The 19,842-nt window shown below is 40.7% G+C and overlaps 1 protein-coding gene across 1 annotated transcript in view; it reads left to right on the forward strand.

Annotated features, from left to right (window-relative positions):
* Nucleotides 1–19,842, forward strand: part of LOC142158677 (dynein axonemal heavy chain 5-like) — a 363,541-nt gene that overhangs the window by 208,086 nt on the left and 135,613 nt on the right. The window contains exons 56-58 of the mRNA XM_075212884.1: nucleotides 14,564–15,228; nucleotides 17,068–17,348; nucleotides 17,932–18,147. Of these exons, the coding sequence (XP_075068985.1) occupies nucleotides 14,564–15,228; nucleotides 17,068–17,348; nucleotides 17,932–18,147 (1,162 nt within the window). The remainder of the gene's footprint in view (nucleotides 1–14,563; nucleotides 15,229–17,067; nucleotides 17,349–17,931; nucleotides 18,148–19,842) is intronic.

Raw genomic sequence — 19,842 nt, forward strand, 5'->3', positions numbered from 1 at the left:
ACTAGTGTAACTATCTGAAATCAGTTTTCAAATTGGATTGCTGCTTTTTGTATCTGTGCATCACAACGTGCAGAAAGTGCAGTATTGATTATGTCCTGTCCCCACGGCCCACTGCAGTTTATCTTTCTAAATGTTTCGGTCACGCTGTGCCAGGGATGGAAAGAGCTTACATCTCAGGCAGAACAATCACCACTGCTACAAACATGAACACTGCAGGGCTATTAATTCACATTCAGGAGGAGGAAAGAAAATTGTATATCCCACTAACAGGTTGCTAACTGTTCATATTCTATCTCTAAAATCAATATGCCCTATGAAGAGAAAACTAAAATTGATTAGGAATTATTTTCCCAGTGTAAGAAACTATAAATATATGTTTTTCACTATGTACACTATTAGCAAAAGTGTTCGGTCCATACCTTGTGCAGGCATTAACATAGCTAAGGCAGATATCTTGTTAAGGTCAATATTGGGGTTACTGGAGTATGGAAGTAGGTTGCTGTGGCTATAAATGGTATAGTTATGAGTGTATGCTAAGTGATTTGGTAGCGAAGTGATTAGAAACAGCAACACCTACACTCCCACATCATTTCCACAGTAGGCACAAGGCTGAAGTTGACCTTTGATTCAGCAAGTTTCTTCTTTACAAATAAATATGTATTTGTTGGATTAATAGACATTGGACCACTTATTCCACAGTATGTATATGTAGCTGACTGTCAGGCGCCGTCCCCACACTCACCATCAGTGCAAGGGACAGACGCCTTCCTCTGCTGACAGCGCTGTCTGTTGCTAGGCAGCTGGACGCCGTCCTCACTCCTCAAGGTTGCTGTGCGCATGTGTGTCCGCTCGCATCTTCGTTTCCTAGCAATGGGATGCTTCCCTGCACTTCCTGTCGGCGGTCAGCTGTCCAGGCTGCCGCCTCCACTGCTACCAGTCAGGAATTGGGCTCCACTATTTAAACCTGCCTCGAACACTAGTTAGACACCAGAGTATCTAGGTCTTCCTATGCTCCAGCGTTCCAGCCTGTTTCCCTGCTCTCAGACTGACCTCCTGTGTACCGACTCGGCTCTCCCTGGTTCTGCCTTACCCTTTGATACCACGGTTGCCAGTACGGTTTGACCTCTGCCTGCACGACCACGTCTGTTCACCATCCCCTCAGCTGATGGCTAGCTTGAAGGTCCGCAACCTGCATGTCCCTTGCAGCAAACTCCAAACTCCCTTGTGGGGGTCCCTGGTGAAGACCAGGGGTGTGTTCAGACTCCGTGCCTCCTAGCATAGCAGTGCAAATATCAGCAAGTGGCCTTCAGCCTCTGTGACTCGTGACACTGGCTCTGATTATGAAAACTGGCACCAAAGTGGCTACAATTATCACTTTTTCATATTGAGAGAAGAAATTCATATTGTAATGGGGTTAAATGATATTAGGCATTGATTTCAATTTTGCCTGTTTAATTATTACTGATACTAACATTGAAAGCTTGTAGGTAACAGTAACTCTTGCGCTCACTGATGCAGATTGTCAGAAAACAGCATACACTAGTATAGTAAATAGATTGAGAACATTGAGACATTTACATTATTTTCATACTACCCTCTCCTCAATAATGATTTAATCCAACAATGGAGGCAAGACAATTATGGTTAATCTAATAATGTAAAAATAGAAACACAACTGTAACTGTCAGATCTAGTTTTTAAAGGATTAGTCCATTTGCATGCATGGGTAATTTTAACATCCCTATTTCTAATCCACGTTCCAATGCTGCTTCCAAACTACTCTCTCTAACATCCTCACTTGACCTCTCCCAGTGGATTGAATCTGCTACTCATTAGGATGGCCAGTGTCTTGATCTTGTTTTCTCTAGACTATGTAGAGTAGAGTTTGGATCACCGCACTGACTATAAGATTTTACCCAATTATAATACACATATCCCTATAGATATCTCCTAAATAGGATCTCTTGATTGGTAATTGGGGTGCAACCTTGAAACTCCAAGTGTAATCTGAACAAAAAGGAGAAAAAAGCAAAGTTTCTGGTATAAGGTGCACTAAATCTTCTAATAGATAATATCGATAATTACCGTCCTATAAAACATAACTTTTATTAAGTAGTAACTTAAAAGCGAAATATACTAAAATATAGCAATTAAAATCCCATGGATATAAATAAAAAGCTGGATACACTCAATATAGTACCTATATAATCCCACTATAAGTTATATGGTACAGAGGTATAATAGTGTGATTAATATGAATAAGTCAGATAGTAAATAAAGAAACATACGCCATAATAAGCAGTTATGTCTCTAATATAATGTCTGTTAAATAACAGGCTATACAGGCTGGTAATGTCCAGCTAGCAGATAGAGGTTGGAGCAAAATATCCCAATTGCCTCTTATAAATCACAAACACTGGTATGTAATTCCTTCTGACTAAATCCTGCAAATCAGTTGAAATGGAAACTACCCTGCAGCACATTCAGTAGCGTAACATGTAAAGTATAGCAGAAACGCTATTTTGGAATTATAGTTGCTAGTATGCAATCCCTTCCAACTAATTCCTGCCAATCTATAATCAGTTGTAGTGTAATCTACCCTGCAGCACACTCAATAGCGCTATATGGTAGATATCCCAGAGGCGCTATCACAAATTGTTAATAGCTGTTATGGGGAGTATATTTTTAACTGCCTGCTAGGTTTCCCCTCTAACTCTGGGCTTATAGGGGTAGTTAAATAATCAGACTCCTCTTAGTACAAATATCAAGTGTGGCCAGCTGATACGCCGACGCGCGTTTCGCTGTTGCCTAATCAAGCAATTCAATCAAGCAAGAGGCAATTGGGATATTTTGCTCCAACCTCTATCTGCTAGCTGAACATTACCAGCCTGTATAGCCTGTTATTTAACAGACATTATATTAGAGACATAACTGCTTATTATGGCGTATGTTTCTTTATTTACTATCTGACTTATTCATATTAATCCCACTATTATACCTCTGTACCATATAACTTATAGTGGGATTATATAGGTACTATATTGAGTGTATCCAGCTTTTAAGTTATATCCATGGGATTTTAATTGCTATATTTTAGTATATTTTGCTTTTAAGTTACTACTTAATAAAAGTTATGTTTTATAGGATGGTGATTATCGATATTATCTATTAGAAGATTTAGTGCACCTTATACCAGAAACTTTGCTTTTTTCTCCTTTTTGTTTCTCTAGACTATGCTCAGTTTCTAATTTCCTTAACCCTCCTTTCCCCCTCTCATGACCTTATTAGCTACTCACTCACCCCCAGTTCTTTACCCTCCCCAATGTCACACTCATCCAAGCCTCCTCACAACCGCAAGAATATCAACTCTATTGATCTTCAACAGTTTTCCACCTCACTTCAACACCTTCTCTCCCCAATTTCTACATTCTCCTTCCCTGATAGGGGAGTACACTATTTTCACCAAACCCTAGCAACTGCCCTTAATCAAGTGGCTCCAGCGATTCTACGTACTCCGCGTAGACTTAGTTGCCAACCGTGGCACATTAAAGTAACACGAACTCTACAAAAACTTTCTCGTAAAGCAAAACGTCACTGGCGTAAGTATTGTACCTCTATTGATTATATCACATATACTGGTATCTACTATTCCTATAAAAAATTCTCTGGACACTGCAAAACAAACATACTTCCAATCTCTCATCTATACTCAGGCGTCTAACCCCAAACCCTCCAACTACCATCAGTGCCCGGATCTTGCTTCCTATTTCAAGGACAATATAGATAAGATCAGACTTGAAATGGTATCATCTCCCTCGACAAGCAATCAGCTCAATTCTTTTGTAGCACCCTCTGACACTCTCTCTTCATTTGATCCCACTAAGGAAGAGTAAGTTTCTACTCTCTTATCTTCCTACTCTACCTCCTGTACTCAAGCATGCAGTGATTACTCCTATTTTGAAAAAACTAAATTCTGACCCAAACTCTCTCTCAAATTACCGCCCTCTCTCTCAGGTCACATGCCCCTCCAAGCTTCTCGAGAGAATTGCCTACACTCGCCTCACACACTTTCTTACAGCAAACAACCTCCTGGATTCTCTTCAGTAAGGCTTTCGCTCTCAACACTCCACAGAGTCTGCGCTGACCAAGGTTGTCAATGATTTGATCACAGCAAAAGCTGAAGGCCATTACTCTCTTCTAATTCTCCTGGATCTCTCTGTTGCATTTGACACTGTTGACCACTCTCTCCTCATACAAATCCCTAGGTCTTCAAGGCACTGTCCTTTCCTAGTTCTCATCCTACCTATCTAATCGCTCTTTCAGTGATTATTTCTCTGAATCCACCTCTTGCTCCACTTCCTTTATCAGTTGGAGTACCACAAGGCTCAGTCCTAGGTCCTCTGCTATTCTCTATCTGCACCACTTCTCTTGGAAACCTAATAATGTGCTTTGGATTTCAGTATCATCTCTATGCAGATGATACACAAATCTATCTATCCTCTCTTCACCATCTGTGTTGTCTTACGTTACTGACTGTCTTTCTGTCATTCCATCTTGGATGTCTTCTCGCCAATTCAAACTCAATTTTTTCAAAAACTGAATAAATAATATTCCCACCGAAAAACAGAAGCTTCTTGCCTGACATTTTTATTTTATGTTGATAACATGACCATAAATTCCACCCTGCAAACTTGCTGCCTAGGTGTAATCCTTGACTCACAACTATCGTTTGTCCTCTATATCAACTCCGTATCTAAATCATGTTACATACATCTAAAGAACATTTCCAGAATACGCACTTATCTCACACAGGACACTGCAAAAACCTTAATTCATGCTCTCATCATCTGACACATCGACTATTGCAATTCCCTCCTTACTGGTCTTCCCAAAATCAGATTTGAACCTCTACAATCTATTTTGCACGCAGCGACTAGATTGATTTTCCTTGCAAACCGTTCTTCCTTTGCTGAGCCATTCTGTCAGTCTCTACATTGGTTGCCTGTTTTTCAACGAATCCAATATAAAATTCTTCTACTAACATACAAGGCCATCAACAAAATTGTACCAACATACATCTCCTCACTTGCCTCAAAATATCTCCCAACTCAACACCTCTGTTCTGCACAAGATCTGCGTCTCTCTTCCACTCTCATCACATCCTCCCATTCCCGATTGCAGGACTTTTTTCAGGCTGCACCCACTTTGTGAATTTCCCTCCTTCACACAGTAAGACTTTCTTCTAGTCTTCAAAGCGTCAAGCAGTCTCTGAAAACCCACCTTTTCAGACAAGCTTATAATATTTCTCAACCAGCATCTTAATCTCCCTAGATTAACCTATTGCCACACTTTATACAGCTAACCTAAGGCAACAACCCTCTGACCAACATTGCTGTGTGACTGATCACACAGCCCACTCAATACTTTTTACCTTTGCATTCTAGCTTGTCCAATGTGCAATATGATGTAGCACATGCCCTTGTGTTTCAAACTCCCATTGTCCCGTAAGCTTGTGAGCAGGGCTCTCTTACCTCTCTGTCTGTATTTATTACCCAGTATTGTTTTATTAATGTTTGTTCCCAATTGTAAAGCACTACGGAATTTGCTGGCGCTATATAAATAAATGATGACGATGTATTATATTAGGAATTAAAAACAGATTGGTTGGTACCCCCAACAAATGCGCACACACACATTAGTCTACACAAGACATGGGAGGGCTGGCACATTTTAGCCCGGGGGTGAGACTCCTATTAGTAACATTTTAAAGGGACAAAAATATAGATGGCCCATTGACCCAGCCCATGGTAGCCCACTATGGGACCAACCCGGGGTCAGATGGCCAAGAGGTTTCTTAAGCTGCATTCCGAACTGCCAGAGAAATAGTGCCACATATAGGACTATTGACCCACACCGACAGACGTAATACACATCTCAAAAGTTACTCCTGTGGAGGAGCCCTTATACCAGTGAAAGGAAACAAATGGCCCTAGGGCCACATGCAGCACTTCAAGCCTTCACCTACAGCCCCCAGCTTCTCTTTGCTTTACTGTCAGATTTGATTGTTATAGCATGTAAAACTTGTTTAAAATGTCTGCTGTTATGTTATTACAGAGACGTATCTCTTTTATTAAATGTATTGTTTTAACTTATTACTGAGTAAGGGTAAAGTGCATTCCTTTTGAAGTTTAAAGGACCATCCATGTGGTCCCTGAAGTGTACCAAGTTGCCTATCATTGCCTTATATAGTTACAAGAGACACCGCTTGTAGCTGTGCAAGTGTCAGAAAACAGTGTAAGTATGTGAAATAAACTGCTGCTACTTGCGCAGGGTATGTTTCTAAACGAAAGACCTTTTTCTTTGCAGTTTTTTTTACTATATTTAGAAATATCCGAACAATTATATATCGCCTTCCAGGCAGGTATAGGGTTAACAGGGTGGGTGAGGAGGGGTGGAATACAGCTCTCTATCCCACCTCACACTGTGCAAAAGAGGGAGAGGTGCTCCCAGACCTTGGAAATGTCTATTTGAATAAGCAGCAGTGACTGTAAAGTCATAGGATATTGATTAATTTAGCATTTTTCTCTTATTGTTTTTCTATCCAAAAGACAGGCATCCCTACATACCTGGGTGAATTACATCCACTAAAGAGCCATCAGCCTCTGCCACGATTCTGCCAGTCACCTCACAACATTGTGGAGCCTATTTATAAATAGTTGCCAAAATAGCCTGTTATCAATCATCTCTTATCAATGCTTTTCACAGCAATGAGATTCCTTTTCGGACTCATGCCCGGGACAGCACCTCTGCTATGCGTCTGTCCCGTGTATAACACAGCCTTTGCTGTCGCCGTTTGCTGATTACACCCACATTATATAGATTGCACACATTAAATTGATTGCCTACCTTAAAACAAATTTATTTATGCATAAATACTTGCCCAAGTTCTATATGACTGCTGCTTTGCTGTTCTGATTACTGGCAGCCATGAGCAGGAAGGAGAGGAGGAACGTGCAGTTTGATTGGGAAGAGAACAGAAGAGTTCCCTCTTTACTCTTCACTCTCCTTCACTGGCGGCCTTTACAATGCGATATAAGCTGCTAAAGCCATTCTTCAAAGGACGTTCACAAACAAGGGCTAACTCCAAAAAGCTATCTTTGATATGTCTTCATAAATAGATCCGATACTTCATTTAACCATAATCCTGTGAAAATGGCTGTTTTACAGTATAGAAATGTTCAGTGTCGGAATGGGGCATGAAAGGCCCACCGGGGGACTGCAACGCCAGGGACCCACCAGAGGGGGTGTGGCCAGCCTTCATAGAGGCAAGAACAGACACTAGAGGGGGAGTGATCAGCACACGAAGGTCAGCTAGCACCATAGTTTAGTATTTAAAGAATGCAATGTGTATATAAAGAGTACATAGTCTTGACCTGCCCCTTAGATTGGGCAGTACAGTCACCAAAAATCGGGATTGTCCCACTAGACCAGGCTTGGCTAACCTTTGGCACTCCAGGTGTTGTGAAACTACAAGCCCCAGCATGCTATGCCAATATATAGCAGCCTATTGTTGGAAGGGTATGCTGGGACTTGTAGTTTCACAGCACCTGGAGTGCCACAGATTAGCCAAGCCTGCACTAGACTACACCTGTGTAGCCACCTGTGGCTGCTGCTGGTTTCTTTAGTTGCGGCTTGTCTGGATCCTGGAATTTTGGGGGCCCTATTTGGAAAAAATAATGGGTACATTTAGAAAATTTTAACCAGCCCCGGCGTTAAATCAATAGGACCCACAATTAAAACTTAGGCCTTCCTCCAGCCCCAACATTAAAGTAATAGTTTTCTTATTTCTCTCCCTCCAGACAGCCCCTGCAATAAATTAATCGCATTTACGTATAATAAATATACCTATTTCACGCAACTGTCACTGCCATTAAATAATTCATATTCACATTTAATAAATAGACCTCATGCTCCTCAAACTCAGCCCCGCATTCAATTAATAGCCCCAAACCACCCCATCTTAAATTAATAGTCCCCACTATAAAATTAAATTGCCCCACCTTCACCCTACAAACAAAATAGCACCCATTATTTAGCCACCACCTACCACATACACATTACATTGCCACAAGCCCGCTGTGCCGTCGCACACACATTACTGTGCACTTTCATCACCATGCTGTGCCTCCTTATTATCCCACTGCGCCCTCCATGCTTCTTTTGCCCCCCCCCTTCTCCTGGCCCCCCTTCATCACCCTGTGCCATGCTGTTTTGGCCACCCTGCACACTATGCCATGCTGTTTTGGCCATCCTGCACACTATACCATGCTGTCTGTGCTCCCCCTTTTCCCTCTCTGCCATGCTCCCCCTTTTCACACTCTCCAATGCTCCTTCTTTTCACACTCTCCAGTGCTCCCCCTTCACTTACCTTTTCGATCGGCTTCTTTCTTCTCTTCTTCTCTTCCGACATTCAGTGCAGCGCAGAAAGGAGTCGGTGAGTGCCGCGGTCACGTGAGTATTTTTTTTTTATGTTTCCTGCTAACCCCACCAACAAAGAAGGGAGCGATCAGTCCGACCCTGGAATTGTTTCATCAATAGGCTCCTGTATTTGTTGCGATTGGAAGGAACAAGACAGAGAGTGGCTCCTTACTTATTAGGAGTAATTTACTAATGTGTGCAGTGATGCCTGTCTTTTGGCAGAAATGGATTTAAGAATAAAGTGATAATTTAATCAGTCACTTTACACTCACTGTAGTTTCTCCAAATAGACTGGCATCACCAGTTTCAGTCTGCCAGTACATCATTGTAAGCATGCTTACCTACATTTCATACCTTCCAGTCAGGGATAAGCCCTCTCTAGCTATTCCATGATTTAATATCTTATCCACCAGTCATCCAATATATCACCTCTATTTTGTCAGTAAACCGCTCCTGAACACCTATATCTGTCACAAACCGCCCTCCTCTGCGCACTCGTGACTTGGAAGCTTACTGTAAGGGAACACACAGGATTCCAGCCTAAACCTCACACTCCGCTCTCTTTCAGGCTACAGATTTCGCTGGTCCCTTTCCCAACACAGGCGCATGCTTCACACCTCTCAGCAACTGCCACCAGCTACATATACGGCCCGTAGCAAACCTATGACTTATTTACCCAATTGCGCACACTCTGTGCTCTGGTAGCTAAACAATTAACCCTTCACACACTGGTTTCTAAAGAGTTAATCCAGCCAAGCAATCTATCTCTTCTAAACAGGCAATGGATTTGTTTAGAGCAATAAGGACAGAACTATTAAATTGTTAGATTTAATATACAAAAAGTACAATGCTTACAGATAATAAAAAAACAATTGGATAAAGATTTGATGTACAAATAAAAAATTGCAGACAGTTATAAAAACAAATTGGATGAAAGTACAGAGCAGCACTTACGTATAATAATCTGTATGCATGGGGGTAGGCAGTAAAGATACAGTCCTTCAATTGGATTGATCCCCAAGAAACTGATAATTTGTCCCTTCACAACACAGGTTTTTAAGCAAAATTAAATGGGACGGCATTCACCGAGCAGTATGGATGCTAATTGGGGGGTGGGGGGGGGGGCGGCAGAAATGTCCCCTGGGTGTCACCTAGGGATTGTTCAAAACGATTCCTAAAGTTTTTACCTTTGCCAACTTTTTTCAGATATATTCCAGAGACATAACTTCCTCTTCAATAAATCGGTCATAACTTCCCACACATTTAAATACCAAATATGATGGGAGTACAACAATATCAGATCTCATCCCGAAATACATGTGACTGCAGTTGTTCCCTGTATGGTTGGTATCTATGTTTTAAAACCCTTGTGTGATTTTTGCCCCTCATTGCAGAGTGGCCCATGGATTTTCCAACATATGAAATATGAAGGCATTTCTTTGAAGTTACTATTTATAAATACCTGCCTAGAAAGCCTTCAGGTTTGGCCTTCTGTCTCGAAGATTCTCACCTAGGCATATGCCTCTCCCTGATTCACACCTAGTGGTTATTTTGTCTTTACAATATCTATTGAAAAGAAGTCAATTAGGAAGTGGAATACATGATCAAAAACAATGGATGTCAATAGAGGGCAGAACGGTGGCTTAGTGGTTAGCACTTGTGCCTCACAGCTCTGGGGTCATGAGTTTGATTTCTGACCATGGCCTTATCTGTGTAGAGTTTGTATGTTTTCCCCGTGTTTGCATGGCTTTCCACCGGGTGCTCCGGTTTCCGCCCACACTCCAAAAACATACTAGTAGGTTAATAGGCAGGCTATTAAATTGACCTTATTCTCTCTTGGTCAGTATGTATGTGTTAGGGAATTTAGACTGTAAGCTCCAATGGGGCAGGCAGGGACTGATTTGAGTGAGTTCTCTGTACAGCGCTGCAGAATTAGTAGCGCTATGTAAATAGCGCCACTGCTGCTGATGATGATATCTGTCACCTGCATATGTTAAGTAAGTTTCCTGCCAGAGTGTCCTCTGAACCTAATTATTTCCCACTTAGCTACTTGACCAAATGTTTTAAAAAGGAAGCAAACTTATCTGAGGGGACATTCATGTTCACTTCTATTTATCAATGCAATATTTTATTTGGGCCCTGACATTCAATATTCTATTTCATCATATCATATTTTATGCCCTCATCCTGACACTTTCAGGAGAAGGTATGAAAAATTGGCATTGGCAGGGCAATGATGCAATTTACGCCATGAAGTTGATGGGGCAAGGCATAAGAATGCTGTAAACTGCTTCTACACAGCCCTGCTCACTCAGGACCTGGATCAATAGCAAACGCAAAACAAACATCCATCGAGCATATGCTTGTGAATACAGGACTAGGTACACTCTGCTCTAACAGACAAATACACTGCAGGATACATCCAATACATATGTCAAATAGAAAATCCCAATAGAACACAGTGATAAAAAACTCAAAAAGGTATTCTGTTAATGTCACCTGTTAATACTACATTAAAAAATAAAACGTTTGGGTTTGGTTTTTTTCATGCCCCTGCCCTCTCCCATAAAATTCAATTATTAGGGTGTTCTTAATGTCTACTGTATATAAAATGCATTACTGCAGTTGCTCCTAATTGCAAACATATGTTCTAGCTTACATATGTGACCGACATCACTAGTAATCAGCATTTACTCCAGACCAGTAGCTGGTGCAAGTGATACGGATGAGAATGACGTACCTTTGAAAGCTTGATACAGATGCTGCTGCATGATCTCGAGCTTAGCAAATACTTACTGTACATCGAGTACGTGAATACGCTCAGTCCGCTTCCCGTTCTGTCCATGAAATCATAGGCTTTAGTAAGGGTCAAAGATTAATTGGTCCTTGATGTGTTCTCTGGCGCATGCACTGGTTCTGGGCATACACAGAGCGATTTTACGCAAAATACAGCACGTATCGCCATTTATGCTTATTAATGAATCGGGCCATTACTGTTCACTGAGGTAAGTAAATAAGCAAAAGTTAGTATCCAGAAAAAGAGTCTCTGTTCCCAACAGGAGGAAAACATCAACTGAAGACCATACTTGCATATTCTCCTAGAACAGTGATTTCCAACTCCAGTCCTCATGGACCCCTAACAGTGCATGTTTTCCATATCTCTTTGCTGGAGCACAGGTGTATTCATTACTAACTGACACATTTTTAAATTACTAACTGACACATTTTGAAAGATCCACAGGTGGTACTAATTATTTCACTTGTGACCTGGAAAACCTGCACTGTTAGGGGTCCCTGAGGACTGGAGTTGGGAAGTAGTGTCCTAGAATGTCTGGAAGTTCACAAATTTCAAAATAGTCTCAGATTCCGCCCTCTTAACTTTCAGGCATTGCGTAGTGGGGTCTGGCCATTATGACGCAAATACCATTCATATTCAATTGTCCGTGTTACAAAACTAACATGGCATCAAAAGTATTACCGTTATTACGGTAATTCTAAGCCAGATTTCAGCTCGCCGCTCCTGGCATTAAAGGTACCGTAATAACGGTAATTACGGTAATAGTGTGCGTAATTACCGTTATTACGGTACCTTTAATGCCAGGAGCTGCGAGCTGAAATCCGGCTTAGAATTACCGTAATAACGGTAATACTTTTGATGCCGTCTTACTTTTGCGAGTAACACGGACAATTGAATATGCCCCTAAGTGGCTACCATGGACTCCCACAAAAATATTTAAATATCAAGAAGAATTATGGAAAAGGGAAACAACTATAGACCAGTGAGCCTTACATCAGTAGTAGAGAAATTGATGGAAACACTCTTCAAAGAAAGAGTTGTATAATATCTCAAATCCAGTAATTTACAGAATCCCACACAGCATGGATTTACTGTGGGAAATCACGTCAAACAAATCTTATTGACTTTTTTGAATGGGTGACTAAAGTAGTAGATCAAGAGGGGAGGGGGGGGGGTAGATGTAGCTTATCTAGATTTAGTAAAGCTTTTGACCCTGTCCCACATAGCAGACTCTTAAATAAACTTGAAAGCTTAGGATTGGATTCTAAGATGATTGAATGTATAAGATATTGGTTGCAGGATAGATAACAGAGAGTTATAGTAAATGGAGTGCATTCACAGGAGGGAAAGTTTTTCAGAGGAGTACCTCAAGTATCCGTACTTGGACCAGTGCTTTTTAATATCTTTATTGGTGACTTTGCAGATGGTATTGAAGGGAAAGTATGCCTTTTTGCAGATGACACAAAGATATGCAACAGGGAGGGGTAGACACACCAGGGGAGATAAAACAAATGATCAATGATCTAGGTAGACTAGAGGAATGGTCATGAGAGCTGTATCTTCAATTTAATGCCAAAATGCAAAATCCTGCACTTGGGTCTCAAAAACCCAAAGGCTAAATATAGTATTAATGGCACTATAATGGAAGCTACTGAGGAGGAAAGGGATCTAGGAGTCACTATTTCTGGTGACTTAAAGGCAGGTAAGCAATGTAACAAGGCAATGAGAAAGGCAAGTCAGTTGCTTGGTTGCATAGGGAGAGGAATCCGTAGCAGAAAGAAAGAAGTAATGATGCCACTGTATAGGTCATTGGTGCGGCTTATCTAGAATACTTTTTTCAAATCTGGAGGCCATATCTCCAGAAGGGTATAAATACATTAGAGATTGTACAAAGAAGGGCAACTAAAATGGTCCATGCCCTACCGCACAAAACCTATCTGGAAAGACAAAAATTAATATGTATAGCTTGAAGCAGAGTAGGGAATTGGGGCACATGATAAAAACTTTCAAAATATATCAAGGGGTTTAATAAGGTGCAGGAGGAGTACTAGAACATGAGGACATGCACTGAAACTGGAGGGAAGTAGGTTCAGAGGAAATTTGAGGAAATACTACTTCACAAAAAGGTTAGTGGATAAGTGGAATAGCTTCCCATCAGAGGTGGTAGAGGCTAATACAGCAATTTAAACATGCTTGGGATAGACATAAGGATATCCTTACAAAGAATAAATGATGAAATAGCATTTGAGGTTATCATAGGTTAAAAGTTGGGCAGACAAGATGGGCCAAGTGATTCTTGTCTGCCGTCAAATTCTGTGTTTCTGTGTTTCTATAATGGTGGTTGCAAACCTTCCATAGCGATGGCCCTGCCTATTTGTTCTCACAACCTGTGGTCTATTTATTCTAATTAATGCAGTACTGAGTTCATGAGGGTGCCGTGTAACAGTATTCAATGACATTAGCACTGACAGCAGTTTTCATTCTGAGCACTTTTCTGGTTGGATCCTAGTGTGACCACACACTGATGTAATGATTCTGCATGGCCAGCAGGGTCAATAAATAGTGTGGTGGGTAGCTTCAGCAAATTCAAATTAGTAAAAAACAAAAATTACCCTTCAATGTCTTTCAATGGACCATGAACAATTTAGCCACTTTGACGCCTGAATATCCGTAATGATGTTACCACGGACAAATTTGCAACACTGAAAGTAAAAAAAATAGATATATGATTTTAAAGTTTTCCCAAAAACTTTCTTCCCCATTCAAATGAAAATAAAATGAATCATTTGAAAAAATAAATAGATTTTTGCATTCTCACCTGAAATGGGGAGCCGTGGTGACAATTTTTTATTATTGGCCTGGATGTCATACTTGCTTTTTACAGTCCTGAAAATTGTTCTGATTAGTGAAGTGCCAAATTGCAAATATGTTTTAATTGCACTGGATTTGGTGGTAGAATAGACCAAGCTATGAATGGTTGTATATGACACTTTTAGCAAAAGGCGCAAACTCCTTATTTGTTTAAAAAAAATGCTTGGTACTTGATAAAAATGTATCCACCTGCATGCTGATCAATTAATTCAAAATGCAATTTGAGCACATAGTCTTCTGCCAAGATCCAATGAACTTGGAGCTGTACAAAGTCACTTACATTGCACAAGTAAAGAATATCATATGATTTGAGGCTTTAGATATTTACACAAATGTGGGCAGAGCAGGTGAAATGATTGTCTTGTGCAGTGCTCTATGTCATAATTAAAAGCATATTATGTATCCGTTTTATTGCAGGACATATGGTACGAATAACCTTCTGGATGATCTGAAGCTGTTATACCGCACAGCAGGCCAAAAAGGGAAAGGAATTACCTTCATATTTACTGACAATGAAATTAAGGATGAATCCTTTCTAGAGTATATGAATAATGTGTTGGCGTCTGGAGAAGTTTCCAACTTGTTTGCAAGAGATGAGATTGATGAAATCACACAGGATTTAATTCCTGTCATGAAGAAAGAGTATCCAAGACGGGCGCCAACCGCTGAAAACCTTTATGATTACTTTCTCTCCCGTGTCCGCAGTAACTTGCACGTAGTGCTTTGTTTCTCGCCAGTTGGGGAAAAATTCAGAACCAGAGCGTTAAAGTTTCCTGGCCTTATTTCTGGATGTACCATGGACTGGTTCCAGCGTTGGCCACGAGATGCTTTGGTTGCTGTAGCTCATCACTTTTTGTTTTCTTATAAAATAGAATGCACAGAAGAGGTAAAAAGGAGCGTGGTGAATACAATGGGAACATTCCAAGACATTGTGGCAGAAAAGTGTGTTGAATATTTTGAGAGATACAGGCGCCAGACATATGTCACTCCAAAATCATATCTGTCCTTCATTGGTGGCTACAAAGCAATATATGGAGAGAAATTTGCAAATGTTGAAAATCTGTCCAACCGCATGAAAACTGGTACATTTCCTTTTTATTTTATTTTCATTTTGCTCTGACATCAACATAAAACATGAGTAGTAGTATTTCATTTTTAATCAAATTACACTTTAATAGGGCAAGTTCCCTTATCCCCATAATTTCAACAGAGTCAAAAGTAAAATATTTGATATGTATAAATGGTAAGGTAGCTTGATAAATTTCAAAATTTGATTTATCAAACTTTTTAAAAAGACTATATACAGATGGGTTTTACTTAATAGGTGATCTAGGCTTTTAATAGGGCCTGACACTGTAAAACTGGGAAAAATCTGCCCAGAGATGTGATAATTTATCTAAAATGTTTTATTGCTATGTGTGACTGCCTATTCCTCGTCTATCACACTAACATGGTTAAATCAGTGCTGTTGGAGAATTGTCTCTGTGATTATCACTTGTGGTAGAATATAAATACTGGTGCCCATTTAATTATAATGTATAATAGTTTAGACTGCATTGAGGACTAAGTAGTGCTCAAAGTGGGGCGGTGTGTGCCGGTTAGACGTTCCCCCCACTTCTTCAGGTTTGTCAACGGTAAGCAGGAGAGGCAAGGAGGGGGAGCGCCATGCCCGAGAGGCACTGCTCTGCGCTCCGCCGACCTTCCCAACTTGTACTGCATCCGGTGGCTCTTCTGGCTCCTGGCTGCTCGCTGCTTTCTGCACCATTCTGACTGTCTGGACATGATGATGTCACGCCCGACAGTCACTGAGACTGCAGCAGTGAGTAGAGAGCATCCATGAGCCAGAAGAGCTGCCGAATGCAGAACAGAAGAAAAGGAGGAGAAGACGACAGAAGAAAGGTCCTAGAGAGGTAAGTATAGAATGGAGAAGGTCAGAATGATTAATGAGGGTACAGGGTAATATGGAGCAGGCACAGAGAAAGCTATGGAGGGGGCAGAGAGAGAGCTATGGAGGGGGCAGAGAGAGAGCTATGGAGGGGGCAGAGAGAGAGAGAGCTATGGAGGGGGCAGAGAGAGAGCTATGGAGGGGGCACAGAGTAAGCTATGGCGGGGACACAGGAAGAGATATGGCAGGGGCATAGGAAGAGATATGGAAGGCGCATAAAGAGTGATGTGGAGGGGGCACAGAGAGTGATGTCGAGGGGGCACAGAGAGTGATGTGGAGGAGACACAGTGATGTGGAGGGGGCACAGGGAGAGCTATGAAAGGGGCACAGTGTGATAAGGAGGGGGGCACAGTGTGAGGAAGGTGACTGCAGTGTGATTTTGGAGGGCCAAAAGTGTGAATTATCTAGTAAAAGGGAATAATAGGAGCAGGAACAGGGATAGATGGACAGGATGAAGGAGTAAGGTAGGACCGAGAGAAGCAGGATGTGTGAGGCACAGGGGAGGGCAGAGAGAGGGGGTACCTGCAATGAAGATAGGAGCACAAAGGAACAGAGGAAAGAAACTGATAAGGGAAAGGTAAATGGTAACACGAAAAATATAAGGGAGATATTTTGGAATTGTTTATTATAATATTATGGCGATATGAATGAAAATGTAAATATACAACGGAGACAGGAGGAAGATGTGGGAGGACACAGAGGAAAGGTAATTGGACACAGGAGACGTGGAGGAAACAGGGTGGATAGCCTTACATCTTTTAATATGTTTTATATTATACTATATATATAGTGTTAAAATGAATCTAAAATTTATTTCACTCTATCAAAATCCCTAAACCTTCAGTGTGGCCTAGGCTGCCCCCATGCCCCTCAGTTCATTTCAAACTTCCATACCAGCACTTCTATATTTCTACTTCGACCACTGGGACTAAGCATATATTTCACTTGTTTTGTGTCATACTTGTCTTCTCCCCAGGTCTTGCAAAATTGATGGAAGCTGAAGTGTCCGTCAATCAGTTGTCAAAAGAGCTAGCAGTTAAGGAGAAAGACCTTGCTGTAGCATCTAAGAAGGCAGATGAGGTTTTGCAGGAAGTGACTCTGAAAGCGCATGCTGCTGAAAAAGTAAAGATGCAGGTGCAGAAGGTGAAAGACAAAGCACAGGCCATTGTTGATGAAATCGCTGTTGCCAAAGCATCAGCTGAAGAGAAACTAGAGGTGGCCAGACCAGCCCTGGAGGAGGCAGAGGCAGCTCTCCAGGTTAAGATCTTTTATATACCTTTACCAATTGTACATACTACTCTTGTATACATGTGTTTGTTAAATCATTATTTGCCTGGAATTATAGAGTTCATAATAACTCTCTGAATATAAAGGAACATGTCTGGACATGCGTATCCTAGTCTCTATTTGTGGTGACCATAAGAGATCCGGGGGTAAATGTATCAATATGCGGGTTCTTCAACACCCGCGTGTTCAGCCTCTTCCGCGATTAAATTTCAAGCGGCGCTGCATTGTAAAGGGAAGTTAACCCTTTACAATGCAGCGCCGCTTGAAATTTAATCGCGGAAGAGGCTGAACACGCGGGTGTTGAAGAACCCGCATATTGATACATTTACCCCCCGGTTGGAACTGGGGTGTGGTTTGGTTGGATTTGTGCCATGATTAACTTTGTCCCAATTTTTCCATTCGTATGCTGTCTGCAAAATTGTACATACATATTTCTATACAAAAGATTTTTAGAAAAAAAATGCGAGATATCTAATAACATAACATTATTAACAAGATTTTTGTTGCAGATTTGAATTAGTTTAAAAGAAAAACCTCTCGCAATGTCTTTCAGACTATCAAGCCCGGTGACATATCAACTGTTCGTAAGCTGGGTAGACCTCCTCATTTAATTATGAGAATCATGGACTGTGTGTTGCTGCTGTTCCAAAGAAAGATTGACACAGTTACAGCAGATCCAGAGCGACCAACTGTGAAACCATCCTGGGGAGAGGCTCTGAAATTAATGAATAATGCAGGATTTCTGAACTCATTGCTAGAATTTCGAAAGGTAAATAAATGAAACCTATAATGTATTTTATGAACTGGTTGGTAAGAAAAATAACGTACATTATTCGACCAACGTGCATTGTATCCAGAAATTGGCAGATTGTATTGCGAAATGGAGGCTAGTTTTTTGTGTTGTGTTTATTGTTTTTTTTAAGTTGTGGATATATGATATTTTTATTAATTTATTGTATATTCACATGTGAAGTGACACGTCACCATCAGTCTACCATTTCCTGTGTTATTTTTGCTCATGGCTCCCTTTTGTATAAAACGGACCCTGAAACTATATACATAAATGTTTAAATACAGCAGCAGATCTTAAATGGAGTTTTCCACTTGAAATAGTATTGTTACGCCTCTATTGCTGCCGTACACCATCTCAACTGCTAATTCTTCAAGTAATTGTTTACTGCTGTTGCCTTGGGATGTAACACAGTGCTGCTCTTCCCATTGCATTGGATAATATTATTTCCAGGAAAATAATTTATGTTATGGTTTGTTTTGTTTAGGGGACAATATTTATGTTCTCATTCCTCACGTGTTTAATTTGTCCTATTGTTTTACTATTAGTAACTGAAAGAATGAAGTAGTGTTAAATAAGAATGTATCCAGAGCAAAGCATTGTTCTGTACCCAGTGCATGGAAAGCAAGGCTGCCTAATGATATAAATGCATGGTTAATGAACACAAAGAGATGCCAGGAAAAAAACCAACATATTTAATAAAAGTTGAAAGAGGGCATGTATAAGTCACCTGATGTTAAATAACCTCTTTTAAGATGCTTTGAAATTGTTTGCCATGTCATCAATAAAGGTGGTGGTCATTGGTGGTATATTGAGAGGGAAGTCACTATGTTAGGAAGGGTAGAATGGCTGAGGGACATATTTCTAATTTCTGCACTGAGGCCTTCCACTGCCTTGGTTCATCACTGATTGCAAATATCTTTGTGTCCAGGAAATTCTTAAAACTGTAGCAAATATATTTATAATTGTTACTGATAATTCCCTTTCATACTATAACTTGTATTTTAGGTTTAGTGGTTAGTGACACACTGAAAACAAGTTGGAAAGAAATATTGATCACAAATTGGAAACACCAGCATAGCCTTCAGCTGCCACAGAAATATTCTGTGGCATGTGTTGGCTTTACAATGTAAATGTGATTTTATTACCTGTAGTTTTTTTGTATTTGTTCCTGTGCATGGGATCTGATTTATTCTGCTCTAGTGAATGCCAGTTGTTTGCAATGTAATGGTGGTCCTATAATGTTGAACAGCACTTAAAGTAGGAGAGGAATCACATAATTAAGCTATCAAGTTTCTCCAGCTAACATCCAAGCACTTGTTACTTGTCAGGGAGTGGTGCACTATTTATGGGACACAATATCTATTATAAGAAGCTGTTTGTTTATGACTCACAAATACCCAACTTTTATCATGCTAGAAAAGTGCAAATGTTCATAGCGCTCAAGTCTCTCTATACAGAAAGAGTGAAGTGCATGGGGAATGCTTCTTCCCTGTCACATGGAAGGGAATAATAACACTGCAGATGCTGTATGCAACATTTCTGAGTGTAATTGCGCCAGCGTGACAGGAGAGATGCATTCACTATTCACTTCAATGTGTCAGCACAGAGTGAATTGAGCGCCATGAACGCTATCTCTTTTCTAGCTCAAAAAGCACTAGTGTTCAAGAGCCC

This window comes from Mixophyes fleayi, chromosome 5, assembly GCF_038048845.1.
Source record: "Mixophyes fleayi isolate aMixFle1 chromosome 5, aMixFle1.hap1, whole genome shotgun sequence".
Taxonomy (NCBI): Eukaryota; Metazoa; Chordata; class Amphibia; order Anura; family Limnodynastidae; genus Mixophyes; species Mixophyes fleayi.